Source organism: Ammospiza nelsoni, chromosome 2, assembly GCF_027579445.1.
Source record: "Ammospiza nelsoni isolate bAmmNel1 chromosome 2, bAmmNel1.pri, whole genome shotgun sequence".
NCBI lineage: Eukaryota > Metazoa > Chordata > Aves > Passeriformes > Passerellidae > Ammospiza > Ammospiza nelsoni.
Window position 1 is genome coordinate 114,874,785 of NC_080634.1, and position 20,408 is coordinate 114,895,192.

The following is a 20,408-nucleotide window of genomic DNA, read 5'->3' on the forward strand; positions in this document are numbered from 1 at the left end:
TGTTTTTTTAATGCCAGTTCAAGCTTGTGTTTTAAGACTCTAAGGTTGTTGTAAGGTTGTTTTTTAATGCCATTTCAAGCTTGTAAGTGTGTTAAGACTGTAAGGTTGTTGTGAGATTGTTTTTTAATGCCAGTTCAAGCTTGTGTGTTAAGATTGTAAGTTTTTTTTTTAATGCCAGTTCAAGCTTGTAAGTGTATTAAGGAGGCTGTAAGATTGTTTTTTTAATGCCAGTTCAAGCTTGTCAGTGTGTTGAGACTGTAAGGTTTCTTTTTTTTAACACCAATTCAAGCTTGTAAGTGTGTAAAGACTGTAAGAAAGATTGTTTTTTTAATGCCAATTCAAGCTTGTGTGTTGAGACTGTAAGGTTTCTTTTTTAAATGCTAGTTCAAGCTTGTAAATCTGTTAAGACTGTAGAATTGTTTTTATATGCCAGTTCAAGCTTCTAAGTGTGTTAAGACTGTAAGATTGCATTTTTTAATGCCAGTTCAAGCTTCTAATTGTATTAAGACTGTAAGATTGTTTTTTTAATGCCAATTCAAGCTTGTAAGTGTGTTAGACTGTAAGATTGTTTTTTTTAATGCCAGTTCAAGCTTGTGTGTGAAGACTGTAAGAAAGGTTGTTTTTTAATGCCAGTTCAAGCTTGTAAGTGTGTTAAGGCTGTAAGATTGTGTTTTTAATGCCAGTTCAAACTTGTGTTTATACTGTAAGGTTGTTGTAAGATTGTTTTTTTAATAGCAACTCAAGCTTGTAGATGTTAGACTGTAAGATTGGTTTTTTATGCCAGTTCAAGCTTGTGTGTTAGACTGTAAGACTGGGTTTTTTTTAATGCCTGTTCAAGCTTGTAGGTGTGTTAGGCTGTAAGACATTTGTGCAGAAGACCCCTGGCTGTCAGTGTGAGGCTCTGCAGTTCTTTCCATGTCTCCAGGCTGCCAGGATGAGCTCCCTGCTCTCATGCTGGGTATTCAGGTGCCTCCCCACACACACAGTGCTCTGTGCTCATCACCTCTTCCTCTCCTTACCCCAGTCCAGCAGCATGGGCTGACTCCATCCTGCACATCCTTCTCATGTGGTACCTGAAATGCTGCTATTGCTGGCAGATCCCTGCTTTTCCTTTTGGCAGCCCCCTCAGAGGGTGTCATGAATGGGTTTCGTGATGGTTTGTGGATTGATCTCAGGGTGCAAAACCCAACACAGCACAGGGGGTTTGCAGTAATGATCAAAACAAATGCACCTTTATTGAATGACCACAGCAAAATGTGATAGAAGGATTAAGGGAAAGAAAAAGATAGAGAAAGAGAGAGAAAGAGGGGATAGAGCTACCAAACATAGAGTGGCAAAGTCCTTGGATGTCTGTGACAGTGTTCACAGGGGTCTCAGGATGAGGGAAGAGACGAGGATCTGACTCCATGTTTCAGAAGGCTTGATTTATTATTTTATGATATATATTACATTAAAACTATACTAAAAGAATAGAAGAAAGGATTTCATCAGAAGGCTAGCTAAGAATAGAAAAAGAAAGAATGAATAATAAAGGCTTGTGGCTTGGACACTTTGTCCAAGCCAGCTCACTGTGATTGGTCATTAATTAAAAACAACCACATGAGACCAATCACAGATGCACCTGTTGCATTCCACAGCAGCAGATAATCAATGTTTACATTTTGTTCCTGAAGCCTCTCAGCTTCTCAGGAGGAAAAATCCTAAAGAAAAGATTTTTCATAAAAGATGTCTGTGACAGATGTCCAGCCAATGGAGCTCACAAGGTCACGTCTGGGGAGATCTCGAAATCTCTAGCTAACTCCAGAGGTTTTTATTATGATAACTCTTGGAAATTGTGAGGAGGGGGAAACAGATACAATAAAGAATAGATGTAACAGGTGGCCCATGTTCTCAGCAGTGAGAGCCGTTGTTTTCATGGTCCAGTGGTCACAACCTGCAGGCAAACATCTTGCTTTGGTCAGCTTGCCTCCCCCACACACCTCCCCTGGGCTGGGGGTTTCAGTTGCAGTCCTTGGAAGGAGGAGAGGGGCCTTTTCACATGGGGGTTTCATGTCTCCGTCCTTGATGGAGAGGCTTCTTACATCTCAGTCTGTCTGTCATGGTGGTTGCAAGTGAGTGAGAAGGGTCTTCTGTGGGGGGACCACCCAAAAATTCAGGAGAAGTCCAGCCAGGCCTAGAGGTGGGGAAAAATCCCAGAGCTATTGTTGCAAAAGGTCGGAATGTCCTTCTTTCTTCTTGTTGAGCTCACTGTAACATATAGTAAATACACTGGTGAAAACAATAGCTTAGCAATGCCCTTAGGCCTCAGGGCCTTGTTAGCATGTGTAACTTTCTCCTTCAGAGCCAGAGATTGTAGACACAGTGGGTCTTTTCTTCAGTAGTCCCCCAGTGACGATTGTGAGGTGTGACAGTGTTCACAGGGGTCTTAGGATGAGGGAAGAGATGAGGATCTGACTCCATGTTTCAGAAGGCTGATTTATAATTTTATTATATATACTATATTAAAATTATACTAAAAGAATAGAAGAAAGGATTTCATCAGAAGGCTAGCTAAGAATAGAAAAAGAAAGAATGAATAACAAAGGCTGGTGGCTTGGACACTCAGTCCGAGCCAGCTCACTGTGATTAGCCATTAATTAGAAACAACCAACATAAGCTAACCAAAGATCTACCTGTTGCATTCCACAGCAGCAGATAACTATTTTGTTCTTGAAGCTTCTCAGCTTCCCAAGAGGAAAAATCTTAAAGAAAAGATTTTTCATAAAAGATGTCTGTGACAGTGAGGCAGATGAGGGATATTTCAGACAGAATCTCTCAGAGGGGGAAAGGGGATCCTGCACTCCCAGCCTGAGGGCAGCAGGCCAGCATCCCTGCCGTGTGTGGGGAGCCCATTTCAGCAAAAGGCCAAAGGCTGCACAGGCACACAGAGAGCTGCAGGAAGTGTGAGGGATCAAGTTCCACCTCGCAGCAGGTTCAGAAATACCTGGGGAGCCACAGCTGGCTCTGCTTGCAGCCCTGAGGGCTCAGGGCCCCTCAGCAGCTCCCAGGCCAGAGCTGGGAGCAGGGCACTGCCCAAACCCCGTTTTTGCAACAAGAGCTGCTGACAGCTGAGTCACAGCCTGGTGACAGCCCTGGGACCCAGCTGTCCCCTAGCCCCTCCTCCTGGGTCACCAGCAGGAAAATTACTGGGTACAATCAGCTGTGCTGGCTCTGCAGATAAAGGGAGGACTTCAGTCCAGGAAGGCGCCTTATGGAAGCAATAAATTCCCTTTGGGGGAGGAGAAAAAAAAATTTTAAAAAAAGCACAAGCACCAAGCTAGGCTGGTGTTGCTGATGGAAGTGCTGCTGGCTTTTGTCACGTGCTGGAGGATGGGGGGGTGAGGGCAGAGCCCACAGGACCTGGCTCCAGGGCACTGAGAGCAGCCAGCTCACCTGCACCACCCTGGCCTGTGGAAAAATCCACCTCTGCTTGGAGGAAAAATAAAAATAAAAAAAAAAAAAACATCACAAGCACCAAGCCAGGCTGGTGTTGCTGATGGAAGGGCTGCTGGCTTTTGTCACGTGCTGGAGGATGGGGGGGTGAGGGCAGAGCCCACAGGACCTGGCTCCAGGGCACTGAGAGCAGCCAGCTCACCTGCACCACCCTGGCCTGTGGAAAAATCCACCTCTGCTTGGAGGAACAGCCAGGTGCTGCTCACACTGCAGCTTTCACTGCCCTCTCAGGAGCTAAAAATGTGCCATGGCTTCTTTCACAGCTGCTTGTGGAGGTACCTGCCTGGTGCGGGGGCAGCCAGCTGGGTTTGTGTGCCCAAAAAACAGGGCCAGGGCTCTGAGGGCACCAGCTGGGCCTGCGCTCCCTGTAATGTAGGGGTCTGAGGCTTTATATCATGTTGCAAATTGTAGGATAGATCATGATACAAATAGTGCAATGGGGAAGAAGGTAAGGGAATAGAAGTCTATTTTTAGGCTGATGGGGATTTTGAAGTTTATAATGAACTTTCATCCAGACCCTGCACGTCCCTGGGGAAGCTGCAGAGCTTCAGGGGATTCACAGTGAGACCCTGCTGGGTGCAGCAGGACACAGGAATGAGCTGATCAGCCCCAGAGCAGGTCTGGCAGTGCATGGGGGGACACAGGGTGTGCTGGGAGCTGCTGGTGCCTTGTGCTCCTTCCAGGAATTGCCAGCAGCTCTGCTCCCTGTGACTGTGTTTACAGAGATGAGGATCTGACTCCATGTTTCAGAAGGCTGATTTGTTATTTTATTATATATATTACATTAAAACTATACTAAAAGAATAGAAGAAAGGATTTCATCAGAAGGCTAGCTAAGAATAGAAAAAGAAAGAATGATAACAAAGGCTTGTGTCTTGGACTCTCTGTCCGAGCCCGTTCACCGTGATTGGCCATTAATTAGAAACAACTGCATGAAACCAATCACAGATGCACCTGTTGCATTCCACAGCAGCAGGTAATCAACGTTTACATTCTGTTCTTGAGGCCTCAGCTTCTCAAGAAGAAAAAATCCTAAGGAAAGGATTTTTCATAAAAGATGTCTGTGACATCTCCCCCTTGGGTGTCTCTGGAGCCTCCAGCAGCAGATGCAGCATTACAGGAGGCTCCTCAGATTTATGGAGCACTCCAGGGGTTGTAGTGATGTTTTTTTAGGAATACCTAAAAACAGAGGCCAGACAAAATTCTGGGAATAAAAAGCAGATTTATTGAAGGGCCTTCAGGTACATTTAGGGCAGACAAAGCCCCCCAGGGGCTACACCCAAAATGGATGTGGGGTCTATCCAAGAAGTTTTCACACTTTCATAAGTTTGGTCCATTTGCATATTGGAGGTTAATCTTCCAATTACAGCTTCAGGTAATGAAGTCATTTACTCCAAGTTTACACCCCCCAAACTCAGTTTTGTTTACACTTTTTGGGGCCTGAGACAGTGAGGTGTCCATGATTCCCAGGCCTGGAGAGGAATTGTGTTGTCTGACCAAAATGTGAAGACAATAGCTAACACTGTGTATGGAGTTTAGAGCTATACACTCTATAATTGCAGAATTACAAATATATGAAAAATATAAAAGCTAAAATCCTAAGGCATCAGTACAAGCAAATGGTGACTTCTCCTGAAACAGGAGGGTGTGATTGGCTGCTCCAAGGCAGTGACAAAAATGTAACTTTTCTAACCTATTCCTGCCTTGGCCTGTGACAGCTGGGATCCTGTTTCAGCTGCCATCATTTTGCACTGTTGAACAGGTAAAAAAAAAAATAACAGCAAGTGACAGCCTCCCTTTTCCCCAGTTTTCCCACATTATTCAATAGCAGGTACCATCACCAATTCTCCAACTCACAGTATTTAATTCTGCTCAACCAGAAGCAGTTTTAACCTCATGTCCTCACAGCAAGATGTTTTTTCCCTGCTGGCAAAAAATAACCAAGGAAAGCCTGTTCTGCCCTGAATTATTTGCTAGGCCCTCTCAAAACATTGCTAATCCTTCTCCTGTCATCTTCTTAAGCCCTGGTGTGAAGTTTCAACTGCTTTGATAAAGCCATTATGGATATTAAATTTGAATATCGAATTTCATGGGAGGGAAAATGTGGATTTCTTCCCACTTGGTCCAGCAGAATCAGGAACATTTTAAAACCAGGTTGTTTTCATCTTCTAGGAAAAAAAATCACTGGTGGAGGGTGACTGTGGTCACCCTCTTTCCTCCCAAGTGTCCAAAAGTAAAACCTGGGTGCTGCATCCCCACAGGGGGAGGGTTTGGGTTGGAAGGGACCTTAAAGCTCATCCCATTCCATCCCTGGCATGGACAGGGACACCTTCCACTGTCCCAGGTTGGTCCAAACCCTGTCCAGCCTGGTCTTGGGCACTTACAGGGATCCAGGGGCAGCCAGAGCTGCTCTGGGCTCTGCCAGGGCCTGCCCATCTCACAGTAAAGATGAGGTGAGAACTTTAAAACTCCCTCTGCAAGGAGCCTTTTGGATGGTTTTTACAGCAGAGTCCCTCTCCCTGGGCATGAAGTTTGGTGTCACAGCCTCTCAGGAAATCCCAGAGCCATCCAGTGTTCTTCCCATTTTTTTGGCTGGCTGATTGCTCTCTGCAGTTGTTGCTCCCAGCCTGGGGATGCAGATGTTAACCAGTGCAATCCTGCAGGTTAAATGCTGCAAAGAAGCTCTTCAGGTGGAGGATGGGGCAGTGCAAGCCTGCTGGGGAATGAGCCCCTGTGCCCTGTGCTGCCTTGTGTGATTTTTGAACTTAGTGACACCAGCATTGCAAATCACAAGGTAAAATTGGATTTTCTGATGTGTACAGGCTGTGAAATACCTGGTGTTCCTGTGTGGGTGAGAGCATGGCAAATATCCCTGTGCAGACCCCAGCTCCTCCTCTGCTCTTAACCCAGGCACAGGCAAAGCAGGAAAACCCACACCAAAATACCTGCTGACCTCAAAAAAACCCCAATTTTTGTGTGTGTGACCACAGGGCTGGTGATGCTGAGTAGCCCAAGTGCAAAGCAGCTCTGGGGATGGTGATGGGAAAATATTGTGGTTTAAACCCAGCCAGCAATTAAGCCTGAGTATTCTGGCCAGATGCAGTGAACAGCTTTAACCTTGCTCCCCAAAAAAGGGGACTTTTTCTCTTTTTACGTCCCCAGACTTACCATTTAGGCCTTCTTTCATTTAGACTTTGTTTTTAAGTATTTAATTTAAAAATGTATTTCTCTAAAGGAAGCATTTTATTTCAAAATTGTCTTCTATCCCCTCAATACCCATCTAAATCTTGTTGCCTTTCAGGTTGAAAAAAAACCCATTTCTTGCAGTTTCGTCACTGAAGGGAATAATCTTATTTTTGAGCACACAGTGCTTCAGGAGACAACCAGGAAGGGGTGGCTGGGTTATTCTGTAACTACAATGCCCAGAAAACATTATTCTTGCTGGGGTTGGGGTTATTTGCAGACTCTTCACAGGAGAGCTGCATGTTCTCTGTCACATCAGATAGCCCACAAGAGTTTTCTGTGATGGATTATCTCTGGCAATGTTTTCCAGAGAGTCCATTTATTGCAAGAAGACCAAAGGTAAAGTCATCCCTGTGCTAATACCTACACCAGTCTTGTCTTCAAAAGTTTAATTCCAAAATGAGCACTCTGACAAGCCTTATTCTTGCCTGATCATGTCAGCAGTGGGGAAGTTTCCTTGAACAACTGTGTTCTGGAGGAGCACAGCCCCAGCACAGACCAGGCAACTTTGTGTGCTACCCTGCCTCGGGGGAGAAGTGGGGAAAAGAGGGACTGAAATCCTCAGGGGCTCTTCCTCTTCCAGCGAAATCTGCATCCATGCAATTTCCTAATCCCCAGGAGCTGATGTTTGGGAATCACCATGAAGCAGAAGCTGCTCAGTGCTCTCAGCTGATTTGATAGAAAAGCAGTTGCATGAGAAGCAGGAGACAGAGGTTTAGGGCTGGAGGTGGTGCAGAGGCTGACCCTGGGACCCCAGGGGACACAGAGAGGCCCCACCAGACAGCACCTAGCACAATAAATCGTTTCTGTCACCATTCTGCCTGATTCAGCAAGGCCCACGCTGACACAGATGAGCTGGGCCTAAATTCCAGCGCAAGACACGAAACCAAAACAGCAACGAAATTTCTACAACCAAACTGCGGGGGGAAGGGTTCAGAGCACTCCTGGAGATAAGTACATATTAAAATAAACAATAAATGGCTTATCTGCTCTTTTACGCCCCAGTCACCTCCCCTTGCAGAGCAATCAGCGAGGTGTGGGGCAGGACCCAATCGCGTCCCTCCCGCGGCTCGCAGGTGTCCCCAGCACCAGCACATATTAACTGCGGCTCAGGCTCGGCCCTGACACTTGCCTGACGGGCCGCAGGGGTGAGTAGTGCCTCATCTGTCCCCTCCCTGGGAAATGGGGACCCTCAGTGCCGTGGGGAGAGCTGGAATCTGGCCTCCAGATAATTTCCCTCCCCTGCTGACCGTGCTGATTCTCACCTGGGGGGCAGCTGCGCCTTCAATAAGTCCTGAATGAATCAGGCAAGAGGGAGGGTTTGGATTCACATTACGAGGTCAGTGGGGTGGTGGAGAGTGTTTTCTGGAGAGATTGTACAACTCCATCCTTGGAGGTTCTCAAGGTCTATGGTGGGCAAAGCCCTGAGCAGCCTGGGCTGAATTTAGAGTGCCCTAGCTTTAAGCATGAGGCTGGACTGGCACCTCCCAAAGTCCCTGTCAGCCTGTCAGCACTCCATCATTCTGCTAAACTGATGCTGCATTTGTCTTGCTCAATGGCAGCAGTGCTGTTTCTTCAGAGTAAGGCAAGAAAAAGGCATTTTGGTTCTAATGGAGCGAGCTTGCATTGCTTTCTGCCCTGCTGAGCTCATCTAAGCTTTCCCTCACTTTACTTAATGAGCATCTTGATTTTCTCCCCATTGAAGTTATCAGAGTCTGATAACCTGATAACTGCAATCTCCTATCTGCAGAGTGCTCTGTAAACGTTAGCCTGTGCTCCTTGTCATATATTTTCATTAAGTGGCAGCAGCTGGGTGTTATCATTCCTGGTCTCTTGGCCTGCTTCCCAGCTCCAGTGGAGATTTCCATTTATCCTTTGCCCAGCCTTGTGCCCTCTCAAGACTCCATTCAGCAGCGAGTAACGGGGCTGTGGCAGGACACAGCAGTGGCTCAGGTGCATTTGGTGGCTGACCAGATCACCCCGGAGCCCTCAGCCAGGGACTGGGAGGAGTTTTGGGACACAGGTAAGAGTTTTAGTAATCCAGAGAGGATGTATCTATCTTCGCTTTGTGATCTAAAACTGCACTGGAGGCAGCGTGGGGAGATGTTTGCGCTGGATGTTGCTCCTCTCAGCCATCCCTGGCTGCAGTCCATGGCTGTCCTTTCTCCTCACACCCCACCCAACCTGTGCTGATGGATGTCACCGAGGCTGGCAGCAAGGGACCAACTCATCCAGTGCTGTGTCAAAGCCTCCAAAAGTCCTGGATTCTTCCATCCTTTGGTGCCCTTTCAGGCCTTCTGCTATCTCATTTTGGGGGTTCTGCACTTCAGGCAGTTTTCAAAGTTACCTTCAGAGCCACTATTATATTAATGTAAATATGGATCCAGGCTCTGAGCACAGAAATGCAGTGATTTGAGAGTGTTTTGTAATGGAAGGAGGACATTCATGCCATTCCTGCAGCACCAGGAATTGCCCAGCCCTTGAGGAGACACTTGAGGCATTCTCCAGCAGAGAGGGGTGTAGATGTTGACAAATCAAAGGCCAGCCCTGGCTTCTTTGTTCCCTGGGCGTCTAGAAAATGTGTCTGCATTCACTTGGGGTGAGAGAACAAATGAAAACCCCATTCTTGACTTATTTTTGTATCAGATGTCCGGGAAACCGAACACAGTGAGGAGGATGCAATCTCATTTTAGAAGGTGGGAGCCAGGAATGCTCTTCCTTCCCTGAAGCCCTCCTGACCCAGAGTTGGAGGGGAAAGGGGGCTTGTGTAGGGAGGCCCTGCAGCCCCAATAATTTCACCCTCCTGCCTTGTCCCTTTCCACCCTACCATTATTATGGTAGAGATGGGCATCACCAGGAAAAGAGAGGAAAAAAAAAACACTTCTAAAATCTATTTTGCCAGCTGTTGATTTTGTATCTTTTCTTTTTTTGGGGGATTAAGGTAGGGATCGGAAGTGCTTGAGATGGAATTTTATGTTTGGACTTAGATGTTTATTATTTTTATTTATATTATAGTCTTATAATCTGTGAGTTCTATAGTATTTATATATATATATAGATACAAAATGGTTCTCTATCTCTACAAGGTCTTTTAAGGAAAAAATATCTAATTAAGTAATGACACTTAAATTATTTTTACTTTTAATCTAATAACTATTTACTTACGTCTTGCAATGCAAACTTCTTTGTCTAATTACAAAATACTAAAACTTATGAAGAAGGTGAAGAAGAAGCATTAGCTACTGCTCTAAAACTTCTATCTCTCTAAAAAACCATCTTCTACAGTTTTATATATATTATAAAACTATATTGTACAACTATATTCTATAAACTGTATATTCTAAAACTTTAAACTCCAAGTTTTCTACTATGTGATATTACACACTTTTATTCAAACTACACACTCATAATCTTAATGCTATTATTCAATTTTGGAAGTTTTCTCTACAGCTTCAGGTTAAATGTAGTGTTCTCTTGACAGCCTGTGTCTTTCAACACAAAAAAATTCTAAAATTCTCAATATCTGGAATTCTAACAGCCTGCATTTTGGGTGGTAGCTGATGAGCTCAGTTGTGAAAGCCTGCTGACCACCTCTGATACACTGTGGATTATCTCTTCTTTACCCACAGGTGACTTTTGCTCCTTCCCAGCTAATTAGATAGGAAAACACAGATTTGCTGTGGGAGATATACTCAAGGCCAGCATAAAACCTGGCTTGCAAGGAAATGAACCATTTTTTCCCCTTTAATCCCTCTCCATGAGCAGCAGTGGTGGGGACGAGCACTGGGAGGCAAAGTTTGCTGGGAGAGCTTTTGTTGGCTGCAGGATCCAAGGCATTTGGGGGTGGTTGTCCTGCAGCCTCGTGGTTTCCTGCTGCTCTCTGAGGCTGGGGGTGCTGTCTCTGGAGAAGAACAGGTGGCTGAGCATCTGGTGTGGGGCTGGACCAGAGTTTTCTGCTGCAACAGGAATTTCTGATCTCCAATTTCAGAGATGCTGTGGTGCCTCTGGATAAAGTTCAGCCACTCGCCACAGGCTGTTCCATCCCTCTGGTGTTGCTGGATTAACAGTGTGGGGTGTGTTTCTGTGTTCTAGGGACAGCCCAGCCCCATCCTGCGTGGAAGCCACCAGGGAATCACAGCACAGACCTCGGGCTGTCCTGCCAGGCTGCTACAGAGAAACTCCCACCAGGAGGGTGAAAGGAGCAGGCAAGCAGCAGGAGGATGGCAGAAATGGTAATTAAGGCTGCCCATGGGCTCATGTGTCAAGCCACAAGGAATTCAGATAATCAGGACTCAGCCACAGCAGCGTGCTGGCCACTGTGTGAAATAGGTGTGTCTTTGAGACAGGTCTCATAAGCTCTTAAAGATATATTTCACACCTAAGATAGCTCAGCTACCTTAGAAGGCATTCAATTAGCAGAATAGCTTTTGTGGGAGTGTTAGAAACAAAAAGGTTTTAATAAAAGGCAAAATAAACTCTTTACAGATAAACCAATCCAAGTGCAAGAGGCCCTCCCACCCCTGGTAAAACACCTCACAAAAACCATTAATTTAGTTGTTCTCTTCTTTTTCTAGTAAATTGCTCAAGCAGGACTTTTTGTCTCCTGCCCAGTTAGCTATCCTTCAATTTGAGGTGAAGCCCAATGAAATACCTTTTCACCTAATTGAAGAGAGAAACTTCTGGGCTTATTTCCTTTTTAAGGGGATAGTTTTGTCACTCCATCAACAAAGAGCACAATTCTATAACTGTGAGCCACAGCTACTGGCAGGGAGCCCAGGGGCTGAGGGGGAACAGGGCTGTGGCTTTGTGGCCTGGGCGGGGGAGATGAAGCTCCCCAACTAAACTGGATTTTCCATGGCCCCTCCCAATGGCAGCAGGCAAGTCTCTGTCTTTAGAAATGAGATGTTTCTTCTTTGAGTCACTGGCTTGGTCCTGTCAGATGGCAAAATGTTCTCAGTCTGAAGTTAAATGCAGAAGGAATGTCCAGCATCATGTCTTTGATAATTTTTAGATAGAAGGTAAGGAAAGGGTCAGACTTGCTCTAATTGCAGAATGCACCACGACAGAGGTGTAGGGAGACAGGGCATACTAAGCAGCCTAACAGCAGCTTTCATCATCAGTCTAAGTGAGACACAAGCCTCCATCCATGACCCTGTGGAGTTTCAAGGTCCCTTTATTCACTAATGGTTGAATCAAGATAAATTCATTCTGTGAACAAGCCAGAAAAGGAACTTACAGGTACCAAAAAACATGTGGTTTTTCTCCACGTGGTTCTTTTTTTTAGCACACACATGGTGGATGGATTGCAGAGAGGATCAGAGCAGAGAGGTCACACCAAACCTGCATGTAACCCTTTTCTGGGTTTATTTGTTTCTGCTGCTGTTCACTAGGAGTTGCTGAAAATAAACTTTAAGCCCAGACTCCTCCTTTTGTCTGTATATGCACCAGCAATACAGAGAGAACAGCCCAGCAAATTGCCTTCCTGCAGAGCACTGATACCATCAGGGCTTGTGTGCTTAAAATCTGCTACTGAACTCAACCCTTTTCTCATTCCATTTTTTATCTGCTCTGCCTCTGTAGTTGTTCCTGATAATTCCATTCTGCATTATTATTTATTGCTCATTATTTGATGCAGCTTCTCCAACTCCCCCAGGATTTAGAGCCTGCTCTCAGCACCAGACTCTTGTCTCACTTCCAGCCTGATGAATCCTCCTCTTTTTAAGCTGCTTTACTGTGGGAGTTGCTCAGTACCCCAAGCACATTTGCTGCCCTTTGCTGTTTAATTTTTGTTGGATCTTTTTTCTCAGTTTTAATACACTTGAATGCCAGAGCAGAGTCCCACCATCACCATAAAAGCATTCTCCAATTATTGCTGGATTGATTTACCTGCAGGTTCTTCACTGCTAGGGTGAAAAAGCTGTTCTTGACAAAATAATTAAATTAGGAGCATCAAATTTCCTAGTGGAGCTGATGATTTTGAGATGGGGAAGAAGATGCACTGGAGAGGATGCCCAGATGATGTATGGGGTCTAACATACCACTCCAAAAGAGGAATTTTGTCATGGAATCACGGAATTGCTAAGGTTGGAAAAGACTGTTGTGATTATCAGCTCCAGCCATGAACCCACACCACCATGTTCACCATGAGTCTGTGTCCTCAAGTGCCACCTCCACAGGAGTTTTGAATACTTCCAGGGATGGTGACTGCACCACTTTACTGGAAATTCCATTCAAGTGCTTTACAACCCTTGTTGTCATTATACTGCCGAGATTTCATATTGTTGTGTTCTTAGTACAAGAGCTTCATACCTCCTTGATGTTCTTCATAGGCAGCTCCTCCAAGCACTGACTCCTTCTTGCAGTAGCCACCTGACTCCAGTTGCCCTCAATTAACCAATCCACTCTTTTATAACACTCTTCTTATTGGCTACAGATGTGGCCTGTTAAAGTCAGGCCTGCTTCTAATCCTTAATGATTAACCCACCTGCAACTCTTTAGGGGGTAAGATTACTTTCTATACTACCTTTATTTGCTTATATTCTATCCCTCTACAAACCCTTGCATGAATTTTTTTCATAATCTGTAATCTACTTTTTTCCCTAATGTATAATCTCCTCTGGGACAACTTGAGTCCATTTCTTCTTGTCACACCACTTACTCCCTGGGAGAAGGGACTGACACTCACCTCACTACAACATCCTTGCATCTGCTCATCTCCTTCCACCCCTACAACCTCCTTACCCACCTAGATCCATGTGGTTGCAATGATAACAGGATGCTCCAAGCAGCCTGGCCACCCTCCCTTCACACCCAAATGCCATTTTTTCCCCTTCTGCAGCTATTTTTCTCCCAGCTGTCTATGTGACTGTAGTCACCAATTGTTGTGGTGTCTTGAGGGTCCCCAGGATGAGGTGAGAGATGAGAATTGACTTCAAGTTCTCAGAAGGCTGATGTATTATATTACATTACATTACATTACATTACATTACATTACATTGCATTATACTAAAACTATACTAAAGAAAGAGAAAAGAGACAGACAGAAGGCTGGAAAAGAATGAATAATAAAATCTCCTGACAGACTCAGAGAGCCTGACCCAGCTGGCTGTGATTGGCCATTAATTAAAAACAATTCACATGCTGGGTAAACAATTCTCCAAATCACATTCCAACATAGCAAAACATGGAGAAGCAGAGGCTTCTCAGGAAAAGAAATCCTGGCAAAGAGATTTTTCAGAAAATATGACAGTGACATGTGGCCTCTGTTTCCACCCCACAGGAGCTGGGTAAGAAGTGCCCCCTGGTGAATGGCAGGGGTGCCAATGGTCAGGACAGCACCTGGATCCTCCCCAACTTGCCCAGTAAGTGCACATGGACAGCCACAACTCCTGCCAGCAAGTCTCCACACTCCTGTGTTCCCTTGTAAGTAATTCCTCCATGCTGCTTTCTTCAGGGTGCACCTCAGCACCTTTTCCTGGAGGTTGTTGTTACACCAGGATGGTCATGGCCAGAAGCCAGCTATTGTGTTAATGATGGTTTATATTCCAAATGGCAAAAGCAGATTAGTAACTCCTCTCCAAGAAGATTTTTTCACTCCCTTTTATTTTTGCAGAAGGATGTGGCTTGAAATGCCTTGCTCTGCAAACACCTAGGCTCGAGTCTCAGGGTTTGTGTTTTCCAGAGCACCTCCTTGTTTGGGGGCATCTTATTTTAGATGGCCGAGAGGCCTTCACAAAAATGGATTACCAGGGCCTGGGCTTTTATATCAGCAGTAAATGGCCCCAGTGCAGAGAAAAGTTCTTGCTCTGAGCTGTTGTTGCCCTCAGAGCAGCAGGTTCCCTCCCAGGGTGACGTGAGGGCCCAGACTAGTCCTGACAAGAGGTGCTTTAATGACCCTGCAAACCAGACACAGACAAGCTACTAAAGATAAGGCTCTCCCATAAATGTCAGAGGAACTACAGACACATCCTGCAGTGCAGAGATGTGAAGCAGGGATCCAGCTCCAGCCAGTGGAGTAAAACTCCTGGAATGCAGCTGCAGGGATTGGAGGCCATGGGAGGTGCAGCACTGCTCTGCATGGTTATGCCTGACCATGTGCCAGGCAGGACAAGGTCAGGGCACAGCCACCAGCATGTGGGTAGCCCAGAGCAGCCTCTGGGTCTGGCCCATGCAGGAGGGAGGAATGGATGGAATGCAGAGCCCTGGAGCTGATCAAGCAAGCTGTGCATGGCTCAGTGCCACCCCTGCAGCTGGTGCCCGAGGGGAGAATCAGTTTCAGTCAAAATGAATTTTATTTTTCCCACTCAATTATCATTCTGAGCAGGATAAAATTATGTTTTTGCAAACAATTTAGCATCAGGGTGCCATGGTGGTGCAAGTGGTTGGGCCCATCCCACCCCCAGATGGGAGATGGGGAGACATTTCCCAAACACTGCTCTGGGAATGGAGTCTGGCTGAGGGAGCCCACACAGCCCTGCTGGGGCAGGAGCTGGAACATAACTCCCTGTGTGGCAGGGAAAAAAAGACACTGGGACACATCACAGCTCTGCAGCAGGGCGTGGAGGGAGAGGTGGTTTGCTTTCCCTGCTCTGGGTAAGCCACAGATGGAGCAAAAATCTCTGGACTTCCTGAGATTCCTAGGTGAAATCTGATTGAGTTTTGGGGGTAGAAGCAGAGGGAGGAGACAGGTTGTTATTTTAATTAAGAATATTAAATATTTAAATTCTTTAGAGATACAGAGGTAGACTAGTTCTGCCACCCCTCGAGCTGGTTCTGACCCAGCCTAACCTCAGCAGGAATCCTTTGCTTTGCCAGGACTGGTTTTCCCCCGGACATCTCAAGGAATAGCAAGCCATGACTAAAAGCTGGAATCTGAGGGGAAAACCATCCTTGTCTGCTGTCCTGAGCTGACATCAGCACCTGCAGGATGCAATCCAGATGTGCAATGCAGGAACTCAGGTCACCCTCAAGAGAGCCAGGCTCAGTTAAACTGCCTGAAGGAGCCAAAGCTCAGCCCCACTGAAATAAATCCTGGGCATTTCAAAAGTGGCTTTTGGAACAGCTGTGGGGGAAGCTCATTTATTGTGGTGTTGCCTCACATTTGGCAGCACCCAGTGGAGCCTGAGATGTCTCTGCAAACCCTTCCCACAGAGGGAAGGGTAACAACACATCCCATCATTTCTGGGCTAGGGATGCAGGGAGCCTGGAGCCTCCTGGTAGGAAAGACCTTCACTAAACCCCTGCACTCCTGCAGGGCAGGAGGTGTTCGTATCACACCTGCAGAATCCAAGGTTTTGTCTCACTGTGCTGTGTTGGAAATTGGGTGGGGGGAGGAGGAATGTTCTGGAAGGTTTTCATTCTGAGTTGTGTGTATGTTCCTTTTTGCATATAGCTGTAGGTTAATAAAGTGTTTTTCTTATTTCTAAACTTAAGCCTGCTTTGCTCTATTCCTGGTCACATCTCACAGCAGCCACTGGGGAGAATATATTTTCATGGGGGCACTGGCATTGCACCAGCATCAAACCATCACAGCTTATGATGTGGCCCAAACAAACACAGCCCTTGTCAATCTGTGACAGAGCTCAGGGCTGTGAGTTACCTGGCAAGGTGTCTTGGCCAAACTGTTTTTTTTCAGGTTGCTCTTGCTGTGGTTTTTGAGTCCTGCTGGGGCAAATCTGGGCAGCTGAATCTCACTGATCACAGAGCTGCATTCAACTGTTTGCAAAACACCCCCAGAACACTCTGAGGTTTGGGCTTCTCTGATGGAGCCATCCTTGCAAGTTTGGCAGTCCTGGGCAGCAGCACTTGGCCCAGAGGCAGCTGGAAATGTGGGGAGCAGAGATGGGGCTGGGCAGGATGGGGAGAAGAGGAGGAGCCTCGTGCTCTATCTCCTGGTTTTATCACCCACAGCATAAAGTTCTAAGGCTTGCCAGCATCTTCTCACTCATTATAGATCTGGCCTAGAGTTTTGCAGAGCAAGGCATTTCAGAACACCCCTGAAAATGAATTAGTTTACTTTTTATGTAAAAACCCTAATAACTCATGAGGGAGAACTGTAATTAACTCCTGGTGCCACTAATTGTTGATGGGGACTTCTTCTCTTGGAGCTGGGCTGTGTTTTGGTGGCCTTGATAAAGCTGCTGAAACCTCACTCAGATTTTCTCTTGGTTCATGTTGCACAACAATAGTTTTGATTTTACTTTTTTCTTTGTTTTTCCCTGCATTATTTCAGGACAGAAGAAAAGAAGATCTTGCCCAATATACTCAAGAAAATTGGCTGCACCCCAATAGTCCAAATCAACAAGATTGGGAAGTCCTATGGGCTCAAGTGTGAGCTCTGTGAGTGTCCCCTTGCCAGCAGGTTTTTGCATGCCTTGAGGTGAGGGTGAGGGGTGCTGGAAGGGGGCTTCAGAAGAGGCTCTGTGAGAGGAACAGAGATGGGTAGGGGCAGAGGTGGCTCATGTTGGGCTCTCCTGCTTGTTACACAGTAATTTCTTGGGCCAAACAGGAGGTTTCAAGCAGCAATGAGCACATGGGCAATGGTAGTGGGGCATCTCTCCTGCCAGATAACAGCAGCATAAGCTCAGAGCAGGGCTGGCCCAAATTTGGGGATGGATCTCAGTCCTCTCCCTAAGGAGATGTTTGCTGGTGCTGTCTCATGTAGGGTTTGGCTTTAGGCTGGTCCCCTACAGTCACAAGGGTGATAAACTCAGATGTGTGCATGTGGACTTTTCAGTCTCCTTTCCTGTAACTCCTAACCCTGATAATTAATTTGGTCCAAATTGGGCAGAAAGGCAAATTCTGAGAGGCAGAGAGTGCCAGGAGTGTCACACAGCTGAGTAAGGAGAGACTTGCTGAGCACTCATGGCACAACAGAGCCCTGCAGTGCTGTGTGTCAGCTGGGAACCAGAGAGTTATTCATGAAATAACCATGATTAAATTAAATAATTATGAATAACTATAAGGGCAGCCAGACCCCACTGAGCATACAAACACAGGGAAAACACCGTGGGCTTTCCCACCTGATCCCTTCTCAGCATCTGGGATCCGTGGGCCACCAGCCCTGCAACCTCCACACTGGAAAACCAAGGATGTTTTTCCCCTAAGATTCCAGCTCTTAGTCATGGCTTGCTATTGCACACTGCACTGCCTCACCCTGCCCACAGTGAGAGCTGAGGGGACACCAGGACACCATGGGGGTGGGAGGACAGATGTGCAGTGCCTGGTGCACCTCTGGAGCAGCCTGTGCCTTGGAGTGTGTCTGGCTGGTGCTTTAGGTGCTGGGAAAAGCAGGCAGATCCCATTTTCTGGGATGGTGTCTCCCTCCCCTGGCACAGGAGGGGAAGCAGAGCAGAACAGGCAGAGCAGCTCTGTGTCAGCACAGAGCCCCTTCCCAGCAAACACAGGAATAAAAGGAAGCAGCCACAGCTGGATGGGATGGCCTGGTGTTTTCTGTGCCCCCAGGCACCCTCGTGCAGCTGGAGCTGTGGCATTTTGCATTATGAAATGTAATGATGAGCGCAAGATTTCCTTTCCTGTTCAGGCTGCTCAGGTGCAGGGCTGATTTCTCAGCCTTAGGTCGCTGTGTCTGCCAAGGTGAAGGGAAAAACACCCCTGGAAATCCCCATTTCTCCCTGCTGTCCATAAAACAGAGCTCAGTAGCACCAGTTCAGCTGCAGATGTGCATCAAAGGCTTGGTAAGAAGAATGCTGTGGTGTGGAGGCCCTAATGAGGACTGGGATGTGCCTTGCATTGCAATCTGAATGTGCCTTGGAAAGTTTCTTAGTTTGTTGCTAGCTCAGTGAAAACAAAACTATAATTTAGCCTGACACTTGAAAATGTTCTTTCTATTGTTTGGGATTTTTTATGGCACCTCAGTCAGGACTACAGATCACTGCAAAAGGGCAACGTTTTAGATATCTGTTAAAAACCTCAATGCACCAGGATAGACAGTGAGGCCTTGCTGCTATCCCTTGTCCACAGAAGAGTCTTCAAGGAGTGCTGTGCCTTTGTGGGACCTTCCACCTTGCAGTGACCATGCCCAGCTGATTTTGAACCCATCCTGGGCTATCCAGGTTGACTTCAAACCCATCCAGGGTGAAGGAAACATGGGGAAAGAAGGACTCTGTGCTGATGGATAATCCCAGACAAGCAGATAGTGGGTGCATTCCCCTGAGCAAAGGACAGTCCTGCAGAGGGGGAAGAGGTGTCCTAACACTGCAATGAGGCCTGGGGGAGCTGGTGCCTGATGGAGTCTCCTCTTTTTTTCCCTTTCCAGTGGCAAAATGTGAGTACTTCAATGCTGGGGGCAGCGTGAAGGACCGCATCAGCCTCAGGATGGTGGAGGATGCAGAGAGAGCTGGGATCATCAAACCAGGAGACACCCTGATTGAACCCACTTCAGGAAACACAGGTGGGAAGGGCAGGGATGCTCCCTCTGCCTGGGAACTGGGCAGGGGGGAATTTCTCAGGAGCAGGGATTTGCATTTGGGGTTACAAGGTGGGTTCTGGCTCCATCCTCCCCTCAGCTCCCCTCCTGGTGGCATGGGCTTCCTGGGATTCTGAGATGCCTCCTTGCTGAAATTCCTGGGGGTCCTGTGAGGGTCCCACACCTGCACAGGTGTGCCTGGAAGGTCTCCTTGTACCAAGGCAGACAGCGTCAGGAGCTGGGGCAACCCTAGGTGTTTTCAGGCTGGGAAGCTTTTGAATTCTCAGAGGTTCCCAGAGACCATTCCATGATGGGTTGGAAGAGAATTCCTGTGATTTTTTGCCCTTGTTGGTGTCACTTGTCACCCCACCACACTGTGTCACCCCAGACATGGAGCCAGGGGGGTCTGTGCTCCCCCAGAGCTGTGTCCCACATGGACCACACTGGCTCCCTGCCTGCCTGGGGCAGCTGGAATGGCAGCAGGCTCCCTGCAGCCCTGGCAGGGACAGGCTGCTCCTTCCTGCTGCCTCACCTTCCTGCTCTAGCTGGGAGCAGCTGGCTCCATCCATCACCCCAGTGAAACTGGAGCAGAGGTGTCATGGATAAATATGCAGAGTCCTGTCTGTCTGTCTGTCTGTCCCCCACAACTGAGGGGAGAGAAAGGAAAATCACCACTTTCCTGAGTTTCCAAACCCATAGGAAGGTGGCTGAGCCTCGGTGGGGGGAGAAAAGCTCTCCCTATTCTCTCAGTGAGAATGAGGAGCTCCTGGGAGCAGGAGTGATGCTGCAGCTCCTCTTCCCTGTCAACACATCCTCCCACCCTCCCTGGTGCTCCCAGCACATCCCAGGGGGCTCGTGGGGGATGCCCTCACCTGTGGCTGGGATGTGACCCCTCCATGGTTCCATCCAGGGGAGAGGAGCATGGGCAGGGCTGCTCTTGCCAAATTTCCAAATTCTGGTGGTGCCAACCAATTCCCTGTGCTCCCCACCCTGCAGGGATCGGGCTGGCACTGGTGGCTGCACTCAAGGGTTACCGCTGCATCATCGTCCTGCCAGAGAAAATGAGCATGGAGAAGGTCAGAGCTCTCTATGGTTTTACCCCACAGCCAGAGAACATCCTTCCTTCCTCTCCCTCCCTCCTTCCCTTCCCTTCCCTTCCCTTCCCTTCCCTTCCCTTCCCTTCCCTTCCCTTCCCTTCCCTTCCCTTCCCTTCCCTTCCCTTCCCTTCCCTTCCCTTCCCTTCCCT

General features: G+C 47.2%; 1 protein-coding gene across 1 annotated transcript in view; it reads left to right on the top strand.

Moving 5' to 3' along the window:
- The first annotated feature begins 5,940 nt into the window (after window positions 1-5,940).
- Window positions 5,941-20,408, top strand: part of LOC132087620 (cystathionine beta-synthase-like) — a 29,030-nt gene continuing 14,562 nt past the window's right edge. Inside the window, 7 exon segments of the mRNA XM_059493978.1 lie at window positions 5,941-5,945; window positions 10,828-10,930; window positions 10,932-10,967; window positions 14,015-14,157; window positions 16,967-17,073; window positions 19,013-19,147; window positions 20,159-20,238. Of these exon segments, the coding sequence (XP_059349961.1) occupies window positions 5,941-5,945; window positions 10,828-10,930; window positions 10,932-10,967; window positions 14,015-14,157; window positions 16,967-17,073; window positions 19,013-19,147; window positions 20,159-20,238 (609 nt within the window).